Source organism: Bubalus bubalis, chromosome 20 (genome assembly GCF_019923935.1).
Source record: "Bubalus bubalis isolate 160015118507 breed Murrah chromosome 20, NDDB_SH_1, whole genome shotgun sequence".
In the NCBI taxonomy this organism is placed as follows: domain Eukaryota; kingdom Metazoa; phylum Chordata; class Mammalia; order Artiodactyla; family Bovidae; genus Bubalus; species Bubalus bubalis.
In genome coordinates, this window is record NC_059176.1 from 25,114,838 (window position 1) to 25,135,404 (window position 20,567).

Here is a 20,567-nt window from a genome sequence, read left to right on the forward strand (position 1 = left end):
TTTTGACTAGTCTGCATCCAGATTGCAAGAAACACCTTTAGACAAGCTTGACATCTTTTGCTGTTATCTATGAAATAGTGCTGGACAACTGAAATCTGGATATGCAGTCACATAATAGAATCCAGTGCTCTGCCCCTAGTTTCTTCAGCCCAACAAGTTGAACCATACACACTAACTTGCACCTGCACACTTTAGCCTCTGCAAATGTGCTAACATTTACACTGGTAGCAGTTGTGTTTTTGGAGGATCTCATGACTTTGAAATGCTTTGGAAACAGAGAGGTTTCTTGAGCTCGTGGGGAAGTGAAATTGAAAATGGCCCCTTTGTTAAGGCTTTGCTGGATGCCATCTTGCTGCACGACAGCTGGCAATGGTAAGTTGCCAGGCCTTCCAAAGACAGCACTGAAGGAAAGAGAAACTGACTGGCTAACAGAGTTGCTGAGGCCACAGCATTACAAAACTCAGGCTTCATGAAGAAACTTCTGTTGGTCACTGTTCACACCCAGTTAACTGTGTACTACTTGGAAGGACACCCAAGATTTAAAGGATATTATCAGAAACGGGAAAGTGCATGCTACAGTTAGGAAAGAATACTGATGGGCTTCTGAAGGGTGCACATTTGACCAACATCCTTGGCTTTGGTATGGGCCAGACAACCATCCTGCTCTTTCTGCAGTCACTCAAGCAACCATCTTAAAGTTAATACAGGCAATAACTCGTTAAAGAATTGATAAAGTGATAGCCTGAGGGAAACAATACTTTGAGAGACCTCCCATAGTAGCAGCTCAAATATGTCAACAGTATCAGATCTGTCTGAGGTATAACCCACCAAAACCTATTCATATTCTCAAGGCCACTTTCCTTTACCTGCTGGTTCCTCTACTATCCAGCAACTGAATTTTAGCCAGCTGCCTCCCTCTCAAGGATCCAAACATGTTCTTGTGATGGTTTGTATGTATTGTCATTGAATGGAAGCCTTCCCGTGCAGACAAGCAGCCAGCCTTGCAGTGGCCAAAACATTATTGGAAGGGATTATTCTCACGTGGGGACTTCTCTTGGAATTACATGATAAAAGTACCATCGCACTAGACAAATTCCAAATGTTGCTTGTGAAGTCTAGCCTACAACATTTCTGCTGTACCCATCAGCCTCAATCCTCTGGTCAAATGGAAAGAACTAATGTGTGTGTGTGTGTGTGTGTGTGCTTGGTTGCTCTGTCATGGCCAACTCTTTGTGACCCCGTGGACTGTAGCCTGCCAGGCCCCTGTCCATGGAATTTTCCAGGCAAGAATACTGGAGTGGGTTGCCATTTCCTCCCCCAGGGGATCTTCCTGACCCAGGGATCAAACTCACATCTCTTGTGTCTTTTGCCTAGGCAGGCGGAGTCTTTACCACTGTGTGCCACCAGGAAGCCAAAAGAACTAACAGCATAATAAAAACACGGAATATCACTCAGCCATAAAAAGGAACACATTTGAGTCACTTCTAATGAGGTGGATAAACATAGAGCCTATTATACGGAGTAAAGTAAGTCAGAAATAGAAAAAGAAATACCACATATTAAAGCATATATTTGGAATCTAGAAAGATGGTTCTGATGAACCTATGTGCGGGGCAGCAATGGAGATGCAGCCATAGAGAAAAGACTTATGGATACAGTTAGGGAAGGAGAGGGAGGGATAAACTGAAATAGTAACATTGAAACATATACATTACCATATGTAAAATGGATAACCAATGGAAATTTGCGATATGACACAGGGAGGTCAAACCCAGTGCTCTGTGACAATCTAGAGGGGTGGGGTGGGAGGTGGGAGGCAGGTTCAAGAGGGAGGGGACATATGTATACCTTTGATTCATGTTGATACATGGCAGAAACTAACACAATATTGTAAAGCAATTATCCAATTAAAAATATAAAACACCACAATTGGCAAAACTCTCAGTGTCTTTCAGTCTCCTTGGCCCAAATTACTACTCATGGTTTTATTAAACTTAAGATCTACACCCTTTGGAAGACACAAATTGTCACCATTTGACATAATTACTTGATGACTCACAATTCTTGACTCAGAGTTATACAAGCCCCTTCTAGTCAAGGGATATCTTTTACATTATTGCCAAAATCTCATTAAGACTCTAAAGAAAAATGAGCACCTGGTTGAGAAACCTTTACATAGTAAAGCACTCCCAGGAGATGAAGAACTCGCATACCACAATTTACAACCAGGGGACTATGTTCATTGGAAAAGACAACTTTTAAAGGACTCTTTGCAGCCCAGGTGGAAGGGACTCGATCAGGTACTCTTTACTGGCACAAAAGTGCTTTGTGCCAGTAAACCTAAAGGCACTGATTCTTAGATTCATGCTTCTCATTTGAAAAAGGCTTCCCTACCTGAATGGGCTTCTGAAATAGTTGGAGACTTAAAGCTGAAACTGACCGAGTAAAGCAAATGATACCAGACATAGACAACTCTCCCAAGATTCAGGTTAGGCCAGTATATTCCACAATCACTATTAATGAAATCTTTGTTTTTCTTTGTTCCAATTGCTATCACAAAGTTGCTTTATCTCCTTCAATATGTAATAACTGATAACAGCAATTTGCTGCTCTTCTCCTTATAGACACATTATCTGGGAGTGAAAATCTTCATGCTTGGGTGCATGCTTGGAATGAAAGTTTAAAGGAAGTGACCCAGGTCCTTTGGTCCCTTAAATTCAACTATGAAGGACTGGCGAATTGAACTTTTGGGACTCCTCCTTGTAGCTTCAGGTTTATTAATACTCTTTACCTTACTACACACAGTGAGCATCCTCCATTGGTAGTAATTCTATGAAAACCATGTATCTTGTCAGAACTCTCCTGGAAAGAAGCCTCTAGCTCCAATTTTTGGCCATTCAACTAATCTATTCAGCTTAGTATTCTTTATTTAACCAAAGCCATGAGCCACCATTTCTTCTCTTTGTATTAAAATAACTGATTTTACTTGGATAGTTTTTTTACTTGTTATTATACTTTCTTAAAACCCATCCAGAACCTTTATGCCTGGAAGAATAATGCCCTAGTCTGCATTTTCCAGTCTAGCCCCTGAAGGAAATCCAACAGACTGTCGACTATGCTATGGGAACCCCAGACTCATTCATCAAACAATGGGATTACCTTGCCTTAGCTATTTCCAATCTTATTAATATCCCTCCATCATATCCTGTATAGAATTAACTATTTTCCCAGCATACCATGTTTGCCTACTTGAATTCACAGCTCCTTTTTCCTGTTTGGTCAACAGAATCAGACAAAAACCTCAATAGTTCTTAGAACATTTGTTCCAATAAAACCGAGAAACCCTGGCTCTCATCTTTACCTTGCTGTGCAACAGAATATATCCTCATGATGATCCCCACATGTCCCTACAAGGAAGGCTTCTAAGTTCAGTTCAGTTCAGTTGCTCAGTCGTGTCCAACTCTTTGCGACCCCATGAATTGCAGCACGCCAGGCCTTCCTGTCCATCACCAACTCCAGGAGTTCACTCAAACTCATGTCCATTGAGTCAGTGATGCCATCCAGCCATCTCATCCTCTGTCGTCCCCTTCTCCTCCTGCCCCCAATCCCTCCCAGCATCAGAGGCTTTTCCAATGAGTCAACTCTTCACATGAGATGCCCAAAGTACTGGAGTTTCGCTTTAGCATCATTCCTTCTAAAGAACACCCAGGACTGATCTCCTTTAGAATGGACTGGTTGGATCTCCTTGCAGTCCAAGGGACCCTCAAGAGTTTTCTCCAACACCACAGTTCAAAAGCATCAATTCTTCGGCACTCAGCTTTCTTCACAGTCCAACTCTCACATCCATACATGACTACTGGAAAAACCATAGCCTTGACTAGATGGAACTTTGTTGGCAAAGTAATGTCTCTGCTTTTGAATATGCTTCTAAAAGGCTGCTCAAATATAACTGACCCATGATTTAATCTCACTTTGACTCCTTTCCCTGTGCCCCATCTGGCTGTGTCTCTATTTGTGGGTGGAAGATGTCCTGCCTCAACACCGCCCAACCCCAGGTTCTCAATGTGCCCTAGGGCTTTTACTGGCCCCTTTGTGTTCAGTTCTCCAGAAATTACCAGGTAGCACCCATGTTCTACTTCCCACCTCTGCTGAGATATCTCTTTTAAGGGATTTCAGAACTATCTAAGAATTTTATTCCCCAAGTGGAGAATTGGAACCCTTGACAATATGGTTTGAAATTTCTCTGCCAAAGCAACATAGCTAATGCCATAGTTAATAGCATTAAGTGATCAAAAAATTTTTCTAAACTCACTCACTCATGTTATATTAGATAACTGATTTGCCTTGGACTGCCTTCTGGCAGAACATGGAAATATCCATGCTATCTTAACCACCACCTGCTATACTTGGATAAGTATTTTTGGTATCAGTTCAGTTCAGTCGCTCAGTCATCTCCGACTAGGAACTCAAATTGAAGTCCTACAAAAGAAACTCACTTGGCTTCATTCTGATTCCCTTAACATTCCCCTAATGTTTGATGTGTTCAGCTGATCACCCTTAAATATTGGACTTGGCTCAGAACTGTTCCAGAAACTGGGATATATTACTCTTAGTAACTTAGCTTCTGTATATTGGTAGATCAGATCAGATCAGTCGCTCAGTCGTGTCCGACTCTTTGCGACCCCATGAATCGCAGCACGCCAGGCCTCCCTGTCCATCACCAACTCCCCGAGTTCACTCACACTCACGTCCATCGAGTCAGTGATGCCACCCAGCCATCTCATCCTCTGTCGTCCCCTTCTCCTCCTGACCCCAATCCCCCCCAGCATCAGAGTCTTTTCCAATGAGTCAACTCTTCGCATGAGGTGGCCAAAGTACTGAAGTTTCAGCTTTAGCATCATTCCTTCCAAAGAAATCCCAGGGCTGATCTCCTTCAGAATGGACTGGTTGGATCTCCTTGCAGTCCAAGGGACTCTCAAGAGTCTTCTCCAACACCACAGTTCAAAAGCATCAATTCTTTGGCACTCAGCCTTCTTCACAGTCCAACTCTCAAATCCATACATGACCACAGGAAAAACCATAGCCTTGACTAGACGAACCTTTGTTGGCAAAGTAATGTCTCTGCTTTTGAATATGCTATCTAGGTTGGTCATAACTTTCCTTCCAAGGAGTAAGCGAGCACTTGCTTAAATTGTTTACATCTATACCTAACCATTCTTCTGCTTGGTTAAGGATGGCACAGATCACTGTATTTGAGGCAGCACAGTATTACAATGCTGCCAATGATTTTCCTGATCCATTTATTGATTCTTACACCCAACCCCCACTTTGAGGGATATGATAAATCCAGAACAGGCAACCAAGCCACTCCAGTTTTGTGGGACTAGATATTGCTCCCGTGATGTTTTCTCCAGGAAAAATCATAGGCAAAAGGGGGAAATGTAAAAGGTACAACAGCATAAATGACTGATACTGAGGACATCCAGGTTTGCTGCCCATGCTGAACTTTTGCTGAATTCTCTATAAATTTGTTGATATTAGCTCAGTGTCAAAAGGAAAAAATCCTGAGAACAGTACTTTTTCTAGACTAAGAAAACCATACCTTTCCCTAGTAACAGATGAGATGAACTTAATAATCCAATTGTATATAAAATACAAATTTACCCTGCAATCCAAATTCTTGGGAAACAACAAGAAAGAAACTTAAAAAAAAAAAAAAAAAAAAAGACAGATCAACTTATGGGCTTCACACTCCCTGTATTTCCTGTCAAATGGAATGTCAAGAAACAGGTGGGTATTTCTTACACCACTTCTGCCAGAAATAAAATGTTGAACACCTTAATTGATTCCCAAAGTCAGAAATTATGGGTCCATGAATATACCTAACTCTAAGCCTATTTTGGGTTACCCCTTTATTTTCTTACATTCTATTTTAAAATCATAAAAAGCAAAAAAGCAGGATTCCTAAATTATGCAGCTATGCAGGTATTGCATCTCCTCATGACATAGATGTGGGACTTTTGCCTGGAAGGTCACAAAACTTTTTCATGTGTTTCTTAAGAAAAATAAATCACAATCACCAGATATTACTCACTTCTGCTTCCAATGAGAAGCAAGTCTTTATGTCAGAGGACGCTCAGGCCTCACATAGGGGTTTTCTTAGTGTTAGACTCATCTACATTATCACTCCTACAAACAGGTGCTGACGTGCAATTTGATTGTTTTTCCATTTATGATCCAACTGGTACCAAAAACTGCAGTTTTAAGGCTAATGAGAGAACGCTTTAGGCCAAACGAAGCTAAAAGATATAAATGCACTTCAAATAATGATTCTGAATGAAGAGAAAAGTAACGAGAGTTGCAAGCAGGAGCACAGGCCTGCCAAATTAAAGAGCCTGTGTGTACCACATTAATATTACTGAAGGAAATGTTCCATTAGCTTACAATTAATATTACCAAAGGAAATGTACCACTAGCTTACAGTTTGTATTTTCATTTTAAAAGTATCCAAAAATTACCTTGTATGCAGTATGCCCATATTACAGACAAGAGGTCAGTAGAGAAGGGACAAGAGTCTTGGGTTAGCAATTACTCAACAATGAACACAAATAAATTGTTATCTGCCCCTAATGACAAAGTGTGGGGAAAAAGTCATAGCAAAATTTCATATCACATCAATAACAAGACACAGACTATACAGGTGATCTAGAAGTAAAATTTAAATTAATACCCCGAAATTTGAGATACAGATTCATCATTCTTATAACTTGTGGCTCAGAAGTAAAGGAGGTATTAGGTTCACCCATAATGCAATAGCTTAACATTCAGAACATAGTAGCTGGAGTTTAGAGCAGAGTTTTGAAGATGACTCCGTTTCTAATCCAGTGAATGCCAGGAATGAACAGAAGAGATAAGAGCTGTGGTGATGGCTTTCTAGTTTTGAATATGATAACTTACTTGGCTTTAGTAATAATTATTGCCAGGTTTTAAGAAGACCAAAACTTACTTACATTTCATTGTTATTTAGCCATGGTTCTCACTGACACAGTTTTTATTAGAGCTCATTCAAATTCTGTGGTTGTTATTTTACTATAATAAAACACTTGCTTTTAGTGCATATAATCAGTAAGCTGAAATTTCTTCACATTTAAACACTGTGTTCCACTTTTTACTCAAAATATTTGTTTTTATGTACTAGAGCTACTTAATCTCTACATTCGCTGATAATAGGTATTAATATATTCATTTTACCAGTATTAATATGAGACTTTAGTTCTAGTAAATTTCCTGGCTTTGTTGCCTTGTCTATATCGGTATTTCTGATAATAATACATTTCTTCTTAGACATGTGCACTAGACTTCTATTCAAGGTTAGTATAATATTATTGCATATCAGAACTTAGGACTTCTCACATTTTGATATACTATATTTATTTCAACAATATTATGGTTTATGTAACGCACTTTAAAAAATCACTTTTACTATATGATGAAAAGTAATTCTTTCCCCAAAAAATGCCTCCATAAAGTTTCAATGCATTGTGTATGTATACCTTATATCTTACATGCCAATATGATACTTTCAGAACACTGACATCCATTAAATTATTAATTTGCCTTTTCTTGGTATTATAATTTTTTTTGATAATTACATTGTTTTTGTTATAAAATTACATAAGCACTGTAAGTAAAATAAATTATATCTAATTTTACATTTGTACATATTTACATAACATTATAATCAAATCCAGGAAGAATCCAATGTTGTATGATATTAGATCTAGCTAGTGCTCTAAGTTGGTAATAGAAAATATATCAAAAAGCTAAGGAACTAATTTTAACAATAGTGAAAAATAAAAGGAAATTTGTTCAGATTATTAAAGGATTTTAGTATACTCATGCTTTCAAAAAATCAGTACTTTGATAAAAACTGAGAACTGAGGATAATTTTTATAACAAAAAAGATGCCAGGTTGAGGCATTAATGGAGTCAGAGTATCTCCAATTTCCTCGTCCTATAGATGAGGAAAGAGAAACAGAAGCTGAATGACACATTCTGGACTTTTACTGGCCTTTGCCACTGTTATTTTTGCTTCTGAAAAAGATAATTTGCATCAGACATAAAAAATGCTAAAAACAATGCCCCAATCCATAAAGTCTGGCCAAGTATCTATCTCATTTTTTTTTTTGGTCAAAATGGAAAAGTGGTCCCTGAGGATAGAAATCACAATAATGCATGCCCAGAAAAGGTGGCATGCATTAGTTTAATAAGACTAATTTGGAGAACAGTATTTTCTATAATGTCTAATTTCTGTAGCTGGACCTTCTGATGACATTTCTGCAGAAGAAAAGATACATAATTTTTACAGGGTATATAAATATTCCATAGGGATATTAAAGTTTTTATCTGGTGAAAATGATTTAGTGGGATATAAAATTTTTACCCAAGTAAATAAGAAAATCAATTGCATTCTCTATGTATTTTATGAAGACACTTTGGCTTTTAAGATCCTTTTAAAACATTCGAGACATAAAAAATTAATAGTACAAAAACTAGCTATTTCACTCTCTTCTGTGCTGAAGATCAGTTCGCGCGTGTATGCTCAGTCACTTCAGTCATGTCCGACTCTCTGCAACCCCATGGACCATGGCCCACCAGGCTCCTCTGTCCGTGGGATTCTCCAGGCAAGAACACTGGAGTGGGTTGCCATTTCCTTCTCCAGCACTAGACTATGAAGTGAGTGAAGGGAGTGAAGTCATTCAGTCGTTGTCTGACTCTTGGCGACCCCATGGACTGTAACCTACCAGGATCCTCTGTCCATGGGATTTTCCAGGCAAGAGAACTGGAGTGAGTTGCCATTTCCTTCTCCAGAAGATCAGTTCATCCTAGTTCAAAATACATCGTTGTAACAGTGTATCTATTATCTTCATGATGTGAATAATGAATAGGTGTAAGAATTATGGTAGTGTTTTAAATTAATTACATAACTTACTTAAAAGCCATTGTTCTAAATGAACTGTACAGCAATCCAAAGTAACCAACAACCAAGTCAATCTTGTTATGGTCTCATTATTTTTAATATATAATAATGACATCCTAATATCTGCAATTATATTCTCATTAGGAGATCTATACATCAGCTATTATCATCAAAGTATATCAATTTCTTCAAGCAGATTTTTGGTATGTAAGAAACATAACAAAATTGGCTTTGCAAGAAAATCAAATATTGCCCTTAAGGCTTCAAAAATATGAGGTAAAAAAAATGAAAGTTATATACCAAACATTAAATTGTGAACTATAACCAAATTCACAATTTCAATTTAAATGTCAGAGTTAAGATTTTCTATGGCAAAATTATCTTCATTATTTCAAGTTAAACAAAAATTCCTAATACTAATGGTTAGGTTACTCTACCATGTGTCCCAATAAAGGTATACTTCTGGGAACAGTTTTAAATATTATCTTTGTCTGCCTTTTAACATGATACACTGATCATTTCAAACCATAAAGAAAGTTAACAACCCCTTAACTTATAATGACTTTGAAGTTTATTGTATAGCACTTTTATTGAGACATCATGTAACTACTGACCAGGACTGTTTACAAAGGTAATGGTTGGCCTTTGAGACAATTAAAAACTTTTAAGTACTAAAATTTTACATCATGATTTAACTTCAGAAGTGTTAGGATGGTTGAAATTAACAGAAAAGAAAATCTAAAGCAAAAATATAATGATTTCCACAACAACCATATATTCCTCCCATATGAAAGGGAGGAAGGGAAAAAGGAAGAAAAGAAAAAGAAAAGGAAGGGGAAAAAGACAAGAAGAGAAAGAAAGGGGGCAAGACAGGCAAGAAAAATACTTTTTTTTTTTTCCCATTTGCAAAAAGGAGGGGAAATTCTGAGGTCTCAGCAAATAATGTAATCAACAGAGTCATTTTATATTAAGGCATCTTCTTTACATGTTATTGAATCCCATCATGCCTTTCATATTGCCAGCAGCACCCTGTTGAAATTGCCTCATCATTGACTGAAGTCCTGCCATACCACCTAGAGTGAGAGTGGAATAAAATCAGGTAATTATTATACAGAACCTGAAACATCTGCTACTTTTGCCTAATAAGTAGTTAAACTTCTAAAAAATATACTGGGTTCTGACTGCAATTTGGTCACCAGCCGTGAAGTACATAAAAATTGGTATTATCACCTGTATCCTCATCTATAAAAGAGAATAAACAACTTACTTCATCTCATTATGAGGAATACAAACTACACGAAAAGATCTTAGAACAAACAGTACCTATCACACAGTAGGGAGTCAGTAAATTGAAACAAAAATATTTCCCTCTGGGAAGTCTGAGTCTTACAAATAGTAATAAATTGGAGCTGTAGTTAATGCAGTGCTTCAAGTAAGAAAACAATTCATCATTATTGAATATCTACTATATGCCCAGAACTGTACTAATTTCCTGATAAGATATGACCTGTGATTTTACAGGAGAAAGTGAGGTTCAGAAAGTTTAAGGAACTTTTCATAGGTTACATGGTAAAAGTGGAACTTGGTTTTCAAAATCGTTATGTAATTTCAAAGTCTCATCACTAAAACTATCCAGTTCCTAAACTAAGGCAAAAAGTCACCAGAAGAAGCATTAACAAAAGATGATTAGGGACTTCCCTGGTGGTCCAAGGTGGTCCACATGGCCATAAAATGAAAAGAAATAAAAATACAATTTTGGGACTTCCCTGGTAGTCCAGTGGCTAAGACTCTGTGCTTCCAATGCAGGGGGCATGGGTTCGATCCCTGGTCAGGGAACTAGATCCCACATGCCACAACTAAGACCCTGTGTGTAGCCAAATATATATTTTTTAAAAAAAGATGATTAAGTAGCTTGCTCAGAAGTCACAAACAGCAGCAGGGGAGTGAATGAAACCTCAGCTTATACAACACTATTACAACCATTCCACTTAGAAATTAGATGGGCCTTTTCCACCATACGCTGTTTGATCTGATTTTCGATTAACAACAGAAGGCTTATTAAAACTCAATCCTTAAAAAAAAAAAAAACAAACCTCAATCCTTATAAACTAAACCATGTATTAGCAACTGGCAACAACTTTGTAATTACCCATATGATGAAGAACTCTTGGATCCATCATTTTGGCCATTTGTTGATTCAATTTTGCCATCTGTGACTGGCTCACATTCTTGGACATGTCACCACCTGAAACAATTTTTGTGTCAGTATAGACTGTAATATAATCAGGATATCATAGAAATTGAGTAAATATGAAGAAAAACCCTATAATCTTACTCTAACACAATTATTTCTATTTGTACATATTCCCTTCTAATCTTTATCCCAATTACATATATATTTTTGAGAAAGAAAAAGTGAAATTCAATATTAAGGGACATTTAAGGGGCTTTTAAGGACTAAAATTTTTAACACTTTTACTTATACCTGTGAAATGAGCCACTATAAGCAAAACTATATCCAATGGTTATTAACAGTAAGCTGTAACAATTGTTCAGTAGTAATATGGTATAATGCTGAACAAAAAATTTTAAAGATATGGGTTAACTGGGAACAAGAATGGATTACTGATAAATGGTTATGAAAGAAAGAGTCTGAGAGAACCTCAAGATGTATATATCTAAGAAGTTACTATAAATAAAAAGCTTCAGAGAATAGAAAAAAAATAATGAAACTCCATTTATCAGTGAATTTCTACACACTCAGTGAGATTCTACAGCAAAAAGGCAACCATTGAAAGAGATGCACACTGGGGCAGAAGAGAGAAAAGCATCCTTTAGGGAATAACTGCTGTGCTCTTAATACACAGAAAATCAAAGAGATCATTGATGCAACAGCAATGAATAAGTAGAGCTTGCTTCAGCAAAACTAATTCAAAGAAACATTAACTCTGGTACTTCTCAGGAACATTTGTGAAAATTCAAATCAAAGCTGACCCTGATTCTCTGATCAAAGCTGGCTAATATGAATAAATTAAATGAGTTAAGAACTACGAATGAAAGAAGATATGTTTTTTATAAAACATGATAAAAATTTTAAAAAGTTTCCTAATTAATAAATCTGTGTAAGATGTGAATTCTATGACCACTGGTGAGTTATTGTAAGTTTTTGTCTCTGAGGACTTAAAACTTCAAAACATTATTAAGGCTTTGGTGTGACAAGAATGTGCACCAAATTCACTGCCCACTTCATCTGGTTGTGCCTTTACTGAGTAGTCAAGGCTCAGACTTAAGATCTGACCAACGGATCTGCAGTAGTTCTATCATGAACAGTCAGGGTCATTTGGGAAAGATGTTAAACTGACTTAATGTATTTATAAATCACTATCTGAAATAGTATGTGGTGTTAGGAAATATAACCAATTTTAAACAAGTTTGTCTAACTTTTCTCCCTTGTCACAAAGAAGAAAACAGGATATAGCAGGCAAGAAAAATAAGGAAACTGTCAAAAGACGAAAGGTGATATGTAAATACTCTTCTGTTTTAGAAACCTATTCAGGGATATTATTCATCTTCGGAGCTTGCCTAATCAGGATTTCTTAGATAATAAATTCACTTTAATAGTGTTAAGATAGAGAAAAAAATTTAAAGACAGGGCTAGGACAGTTGACTTTAACTCTTTGGAAAAACAAACTTATCTTTTTACCTTAGATAATACACAGCAAAATACATTCTAAGTGGGATAAAAAGTAAAATTAAAAAAAAAAAAAAAAAAAAAAACAGAAAAAAAAAAACAGAATGAGTAGAAGAAAACATAGGTATCAGAGCTTCCCCGGTGGTTCAGACAGTAAAGAATCTGCCTGCAATACAGAAGACATGGGTCTGATTCCTGGGTTGGGAAGATGCTGGAGAAGGGAATGGCTACCCACTCTAGTGTTCTTGCCTGGAGAGCTCCATAGACACAGGAGCCTGGGGGCTACAGTTCATGGGGTTGCAAAGAATCAGACATGACTAAGTGATTATCACTTTCACATTGTGGTACCAACATGGGGAAGGCTTTTATGAGCATAAAAGAAATCATACCAAAAGGTTTGGCTGCATTAAAAGTGAAAACTTCAGTTTTAATTAAAAATATAAAAATGAAAGGCAAATGAAAAACTGGGGAAAATATTTGCAGATATAATCCAAGAATTTTAAAGAGTTATTACAAAGCAATAAGGGAAAAAATAAAACAAATGGATCAAGAAACATAAAAAAGAGGGGATTCACCAAGAAAATTTAAACTAGTAAATGTACAAAGAAATGTTAAATATGAGTAATCTAAAACACATATTAAAAAACTGACCATTAAACTGAAAAATACTGAATTATTACCAAACTTACTCAGCATCTCCTATGTTTCTGATCAAAACAGAAAAAATCCCTGGCTTCATCGGAGACTAAACAGAAATTGACACAAGAACTGATCACATTATAAATTCTGGAAGGACTTGAATAAAACATGAAATTCAGCAGTATATTTTCGAATACTGGCAGTTCTTCCTGACTTTAATTTTCAGTTTCTCAACCTCTTTCTTTCCTTTCAGAGTGTCAAATAATGATGTGCTTATTCCTCTTACCTTTGAAAAGTCCTTTGATACCTCCCATCTTTTTCACCATCTGTGCAAATTTGGTATATTGGGTCAGAAGTTCTTGGACATCTCGTGTTGACACGCCCGACCCCCTCGCTACTCTCTGGATCCTCCCTGGTTGCTTACTGAAAACCTTGGCGCCGTCAGTGCTGTCGAGCTCTGCAGGCAAGGGCCAGTTACTTTCATGCACACACAACTACCCTTCACTGTCGAAGCACTTACATCTAAGGATCTCACGTACACAAAAACAAATACAATGGTCAAACCACCAGCCAGATTTAACAAATGCTGTTATCATCTGCTGTGTCTGCCTCTGATTTTTAAAAACCAAACATGGAATATATTCAAAAGAGTATTTATAATATTCATAAGCTATAAAAACAATAAAGCAAATACACACATACTCACCTTACAGAAAAATGTCTTTTCTTCGAAAAAACTTTTTGTCCATCCTTTCCATATTTCAAGTCCAAGTGCTCTTCAGAATATATACCAGAGGTATATTTCAAAAAGCAACTAAAGTGCTCACCTTAGCTCTAAATAACTATTATCCTTTAAATCATAAATTTAGGCAAATAAACAAGTAGAAGTAGGTAGGTTCTATCTATAATCAACAGAATAACTGTTATATTTCCTATATAATCAAGTAATTACTACTAGTATTTAATTCTTTCTGTAACATAAAGAATGAACATAACATAAACACCTCCAATGTTCTGGTAACTCTTAGAATACAAGGTCCATTTCTCATAGCCTTAGTTGCATACAATCTCAGGTACAAAATTTCTATTATGTCTGCATTCTCTCCACAATATCCCCTAATAAGTGATCACCTAACCTTGATCTTAACAACCACAGGAGACATGACCCACTATCCAAAATAATTCAACCTATGTCATTCTACTATACTTGTAATTATGGAAAATATTTTCCCATATTAATATGAAATACGTTTGTCTGACACTTCTTCCTATTTTGCATAGATGTCTCCTTGCCAGGCACAAAGAATAAGGCTTTCAAATTATTTCAGAGTCATCGTGTCTCCTGTGAATGTTCCTCTGCTGCTGCTGCTGCTAAGTCGCTTCAGTCGTGTCCGACTCTGTGCGACCCCATAGACGGCAGCCCACCAGGCTCCCCTGTCCCTGGGATTCTCCAGGCAAGAACACTGGAGCGGGTTGCCATTTCCTTCTCCAATGCATGAAAAGTGAAAGTTAGGTGACAAATATCCAACTCTTTGACTGTTCCTCTTATAATATGGTTTAACACCCCATTTATCATGCTGATTTCCTAAATACATCTTCTAATTTGTCTATGTCCACTAAGCATATTGTCCAGAAGTGAACTAAAATCCAAGGGAAGACTGATTACCAATGCAATACAAAGATCAAATTATCTCACAGTATACTCTCACAGTAAACCTCTAAATCCATTTCATAAATGCAGTTTTAAGCCACATCTCTATGATAAAATATTTTGAAAATGTATATCATATTCTCCTAAGAGCTCAAATGGAGTGAGAGAATGAAGACAAGCTAATAACAGCACATCCTGGTAAGCAGTATGACTGAATTTAACAAAAAGCAGAAGGCACATAACTCAAAGAAGAAAGGAAGTCAAGAAAGGCTCCATGCTGGTGGTTTCTTTTAAACTGTGTAGTCTTGAAGGACAAGTATGAGATAAGTAAAGAAGGAAAAGAGCAAGGGACATTGTAGGAAGCAGAACATGGATTCCCAGAATAAATGAAAATAGTTTTGTGTAGAAGGAACCAAGCATGAGTAAGAGCTGAGAAATTAAGAGGTTATAAAAATAAGAACAAGATTGTAACAGAACTTGTGTGCCAGGCTATGGAAGTCGAGCAGCAGTGTCTGGCTCTGTGTGACCCCATGACTATAGCCCGCCAGGCTCCTCTGTCCATGGAATTCTCCAGGCAAGAATACTGGAGTGGGTAGCCATCTCCTTCTCCAGGGGAATCTTCCAGACCTAGGGATCGAACTCAGGTCTCCTGCATTACAGGCAGATTCTTCACCGTCTGAGACACCAGGGAAGCCCTATGCCAGGCTGAAGAGTTGGGAATTAATCATTAAGACAACTGTCACTGAAAGATTTTGATTCCAGAATTGTTATATTTAGAAAGATTATTTTTATGGCAGTGAAGAAGACAGATTAAAAGAGGAGACAGATTAAAAGAGAGAGGGAAATGTCAGGAGGCTACTGTAGCAATCCAGGTAAGAAATGTTAAGTGTATGAACTAATGCAGGGAACAAAGAGGAGAGAGAAAATACAAGAAATATTTAGGAAGTATAACTCACTAAGTCTAAGGTGATGTTAAGGTTTCTATATTCTACCTGAAGCGAAAAATACTGCTATGAATAGACTGGGATAAGTTAAATATGCATATATACTGTAATACCTAGAGCAACCACTAAGAAAAGTAAAATATACCAAAAAATATACAGATACAATAAAACAGAATAATAAATAATGTTCAAACAATCCATAGTAAAGTAGAAAAGAGAAAACAGAAGAACAAAAATCAGAGTGAACAAACAGAACCAAACATAAAATGGCAGAACTAAATTCTAATATATAAATATCAGTTAAAAGAGGTTATCAGAATTATTAAAAAAAAATTTACCATGTTGTTGATACAAAATTCATTTCCAACATAAAACAGGTAGGTTAAAGGTAAAGGGATAGAAAAAGATATACAATGCAAACAACTAATTAAAGAAAGCTGGAGTGGTTGCATTAATAGCAGATAAAGTGGACCAGGGCAAAGGAGGGCATCACATAATGATAAAACAGTCAAGTCAATTCACTAAGAAGACAAAACAATCCTAAATGTGTATGCACCCAACAAAAGAACTTCAAAATACATGAAGCAAAACTAACACAACTGAAAGGAGAAAAGTCAGGCATCTCAACACCTCTATATCCATAATCAATAAAACCACTAGACAGAAAATCAGCAAGGATGTAAATCTAAGTTGACACCAGTTTCTAGCTTGGATGACTGAGTAGATGGATGGAAGTATCACTCACCAAAGGAGAAGAACCACCTTTTGGAGCTTATATTCCTCAGAAAACTCTCAAACATGTAATAGAGATACCTGTCCACCATTTAGTGAGCGTCTAGACAGGAAGTAATCCAGAGTACAGACTCAAGCCAGAAGCCCAGCCTCTCCATCTCCTAGCTAGTGACTTGGGCAGATTACTCAACTTCCCTTAATCCTAATCTGTAAAAGCTAGATTGGATTTTGACCCAGAATTGTCCCCTAAGAGTTGTTGTTGGTTATTGTATGTAAAGTGCTCATGACAGTGCCTGGGATAAAGTAAATACTCTAGATATGGCTGCAGTTATTAATTCTACACACAAAAATTTTTGCAGTGTTGAAGATAAAGAGATGAGAAAGACATAACCTTATCTGGGTCACTATGAAGGCCAAGAGATCTAGAAAGAGGTAGATACTATAGAAAATAATCAGGTAGTATATATAGAAGTGATATTATTCAACAAAAGGAACACAATAATAATAAATACTGGCTGAGAACAGAACCTTGTAGCATATATTCCTTTAGGCTGATTGAGGATGAGACCAGTGAGAGACTGCAGTTAACAAGAAAAGTAAGGGTAAAAGTGGAAATAAAAAAGTAACAGAAAATAAGAAGAAAACATCAGTGAACATCCAATGTTGCAAAGGTCAAGAAAAAGATTGAAAAGTCTCCACTGGAGTAGACCCAGTAGAAGGTTGTTGGAAATCTTTGTATAATCTATTTCAGAGCAATGGTGGGTACAGAAGTCAGATTTCAGTAGTTTGAGGACACAAACCATTTTTTTAAAGAAACTTGACTGAAAAGAGACAGAGTAAAAGTATGAGTGAGAAGTAAAGCCCAGAAAATGTGAAATTGTGAAGTTAATGTTTATATGCTTAGGGATGAAAAAAATAAGTAGGTAAGGAGAAACTGGAGACACAGGAGAGGATTTTACTGAAGGAGAAAAGTCCTTGAAAAAGTTTGAAGAATGGCTTGTGGCTGTCATAACCTCATCAGTAAGTTAGCCAAAGATTGAAAAAATTCAATGCCAAACATGTGTATTTCTTTGTAAACAGAGGTCAGATGATAGAGTAGAAGACCTGGCATGCTTGCTGCACTGAATCAGAAAAGGTGCTAAAAACTGGGAAAAAGATAAAGGCATCATGAGTCTAGAAATACTCGTGGGCTGAGGACCCAGAAGTATAGGAGGGAGGGATAATCTAGAACTACAGAGAGCAGTATATTTGAGAAGACTGAAACCTTAGAGTTTCAGAGCAAAGTAAGTTGGTAAATATTGCTTAAACTGTCCCTCTCTTAAAGATTCCCATTTTCTGTGAGCATATTAGAGGTCTGAGAAGACATGCAATAAATAAATGTACCAGTTTTTTTAAAAAACCCAGATTATCTGACTACAGGACTCCCCTTTCAAGTTATTTCTATCAACACCCTAAAGAACTGGTATTCTCATCACAGAACTCATTTGGAGAAGCACTGTACTAGACATTTCTCTCAAAGATGAAGTCAACCCAATAATCATAACTTTTGAGCAAGAGCTTTCAAGCAGCTATAAATCTCCCAAATAATAATCGCTCATTCTAAAATTTTTCCCATCTTGTCCACAAGAACACAGTGAAAGTCTCAACTTGCTGGTATTGAGAACACGGTCCTCCAAGTCAAGAAATCTTACCTTGATCATTCATACTATCCATTATTGTCATTAATTTCTTTAGCCTTGCCATAGACTCTTGTTCATTTCCTTTGCTCATGAAATCTGTTCCAAAACCAGGGATCATCCCCTAAAACATATATTTAAACATAAAAATCAGTAATAGCTTGAGATTGTTCACATTTAACTAATGGCTTTAATATTAAATTTTAAAAGTAACTATTTTTACCCAAATATTAAAATAATTAAAGCAAGTGTATCCACTCTTAGAAATTGTAACAAAGTTAATAGAGGTTAGAAAAAAACTAACCAAGATCTGACTGAAGGGGCCCATTTTCATGATATTTTGAAATTGCTCATACATGTCTCGCAACGTAAACTGACCTGAAATACAATATAAATGATGCAAATATATTAGAGAGTGAACATTTCCATTCAATAAAACTAATATTTTCCTTAATCATGGGCTCATCTTGAAGCACACTTATAAAATAGCCAATCAATAAATATTCACTGAGAAGTTACATAAGATTACAGGATGAATGCCATGGAGACATCCTATCCTATAGAAGCTCATATTTTATCAGAGAAAATGGATAAATATACACAGGAAATGTGAAAACAAAGGAAACAATCTATACATACTAGGATAACTGAAATTAAAATATCTGACACCACCAAAAGTTAGAGGATATAGAACAAGCAGAACTCTCATATATTGCTGATGAGAATGTAAAAATGGCAAAACTGTTTTAGATTATTTGGAGCTTCTTAAACAGCTAAACTGTCAATAAACTGGAAAATAGGTCGACTCTGGATGAAATACTACTCAGCTATAAAAGAACAGGGTACAGATAAGTAAAACCACTTGGATAAATATCAAAACTATTATGCTGAGTCAGGGAAACCAGGTGGGGAAAAAACATATATACATATACACTCTAGGATTCCTATATGAAGCTTTACTGGGAAGGGGAATAAGCAAACTTCCTAGAGTAATGGAAATGTTCTGTTTCCCAACGAACATTAGTCAAAATTAATGGAATGATATCCTTAGAATCTGAGCATTTCATTATTATGCAAATTAACTTCAGTTAGAGAAAGACTATTTTCAATTTTTGTGCTATGATATAAAAAAGAACATACTTGGTTTTAGGCATTCTGAATTTGAAGGAGCAGTAAAATACATCAAAAGAAATGTTCTAGGCAGCCAGAAATATAGAATTAAACAGTGGTAGAGCAGGTTAAGGCTGAAATAGATATTTGGCCATTATGCAGAAATGACAATGGAAGTTAAGATGATATAGGAAGTCCACTGTCCACTGTCATGGAACCCAAGCGTAGAGTTTGAAAATGTAAAAGGCGAATAACACTGTTAAATTTTGGGAGCCAAGAGAAAAGAGAAAGTTCACTACATTTGGAAGTAAGGAGGCCCCTGACCAAGGGCACAGACCTAAAGAGAGACCTAGGTGTTAGAAAGCAGGCTGTCTGGGAATATATTAGAAACCAATCTTCAACTTCAAGCAGCGAAGACAGACATCAAAATAATTGTGATGAATAATATAATAATTACAGGGTCCAGTGGAAACACATGGCAGGGGTTCCAAGCCTAGGGATAAGGTAGAATGTTCCTGAAGCATATTTAAGTAGAGACTTGGAAGTATGAGTGAGCCAGTTTGGCTGGGGGTAAAGGAGGACAGAAATAGGAAGAAGAGAGGATAACTATCTGACAGGCAGAGGGCCAGCAAGGTAAAAAAGACTGTAGCGTACATTTGAGAAACTGACAGAAATTTAGCATGACTGGCACATGGAATGCTAAGAACAACAGTGTCAAAACATGACTCAGAAGATGGGGTTTAGATGGTGGAGTCATTCAAAAACACTACAAGGGCAACGGGAAGACACTGAAAGATTTTAAGAAAAGTAGTAGTAATAGGATCAAATCTGCATTTCTGAAAGATCATTTTGGCCGGAGTTTAAAAAAACAGGACCAAGGGAAATAATCCAAAAAACTGTAAAACCTGTTAAAAAGCCTTAGAATAAACAATCTAGAGAAGAGATTAATTTAAATAGCTGCTGGGAAGTAGGGGACGGAATGGAGATAATTAGGAGTAGAAATACTAGAACTAATAATTAATGGGAAAAGGACTGGGCAGAGTGAGGAAGACATGAGTGGATGACAACACCCAAGTTTCTGACTTTGGAAACAAGACAAATGATGTTAACTTTCACAGATGGCAACACTGGGGTGGGAGGTTGA

At 36.7% G+C, this 20,567-nt stretch overlaps 1 protein-coding gene across 3 annotated transcripts in view; it reads right to left on the reverse strand.

Annotated features, from left to right (window-relative positions):
• Positions 1-9,528: 9,528 nt before the first annotated feature.
• Positions 9,529-20,567, reverse strand: part of SRP54 (signal recognition particle 54) — a 37,371-nt gene continuing 26,332 nt past the window's right edge. For 2 of the 3 annotated variants that reach the window (XM_006043855.4, XM_006043856.4), the window contains 5 exons: positions 18,618-18,691; positions 18,329-18,437; positions 13,597-13,767; positions 11,130-11,225; positions 9,529-10,053 (listed from right to left, as the gene is read on the reverse strand). In XM_006043855.4, the coding sequence (XP_006043917.1) occupies positions 9,962-10,053; positions 11,130-11,225; positions 13,597-13,767; positions 18,329-18,437; positions 18,618-18,691 (542 nt within the window). In that variant the 3' untranslated portion in view covers positions 9,529-9,961. The remainder of the gene's footprint in view (positions 10,054-11,129; positions 11,226-13,596; positions 13,768-18,328; positions 18,438-18,617; positions 18,692-20,567) is intronic. The other variant, XM_025271528.3, reaches the window with a different exon arrangement.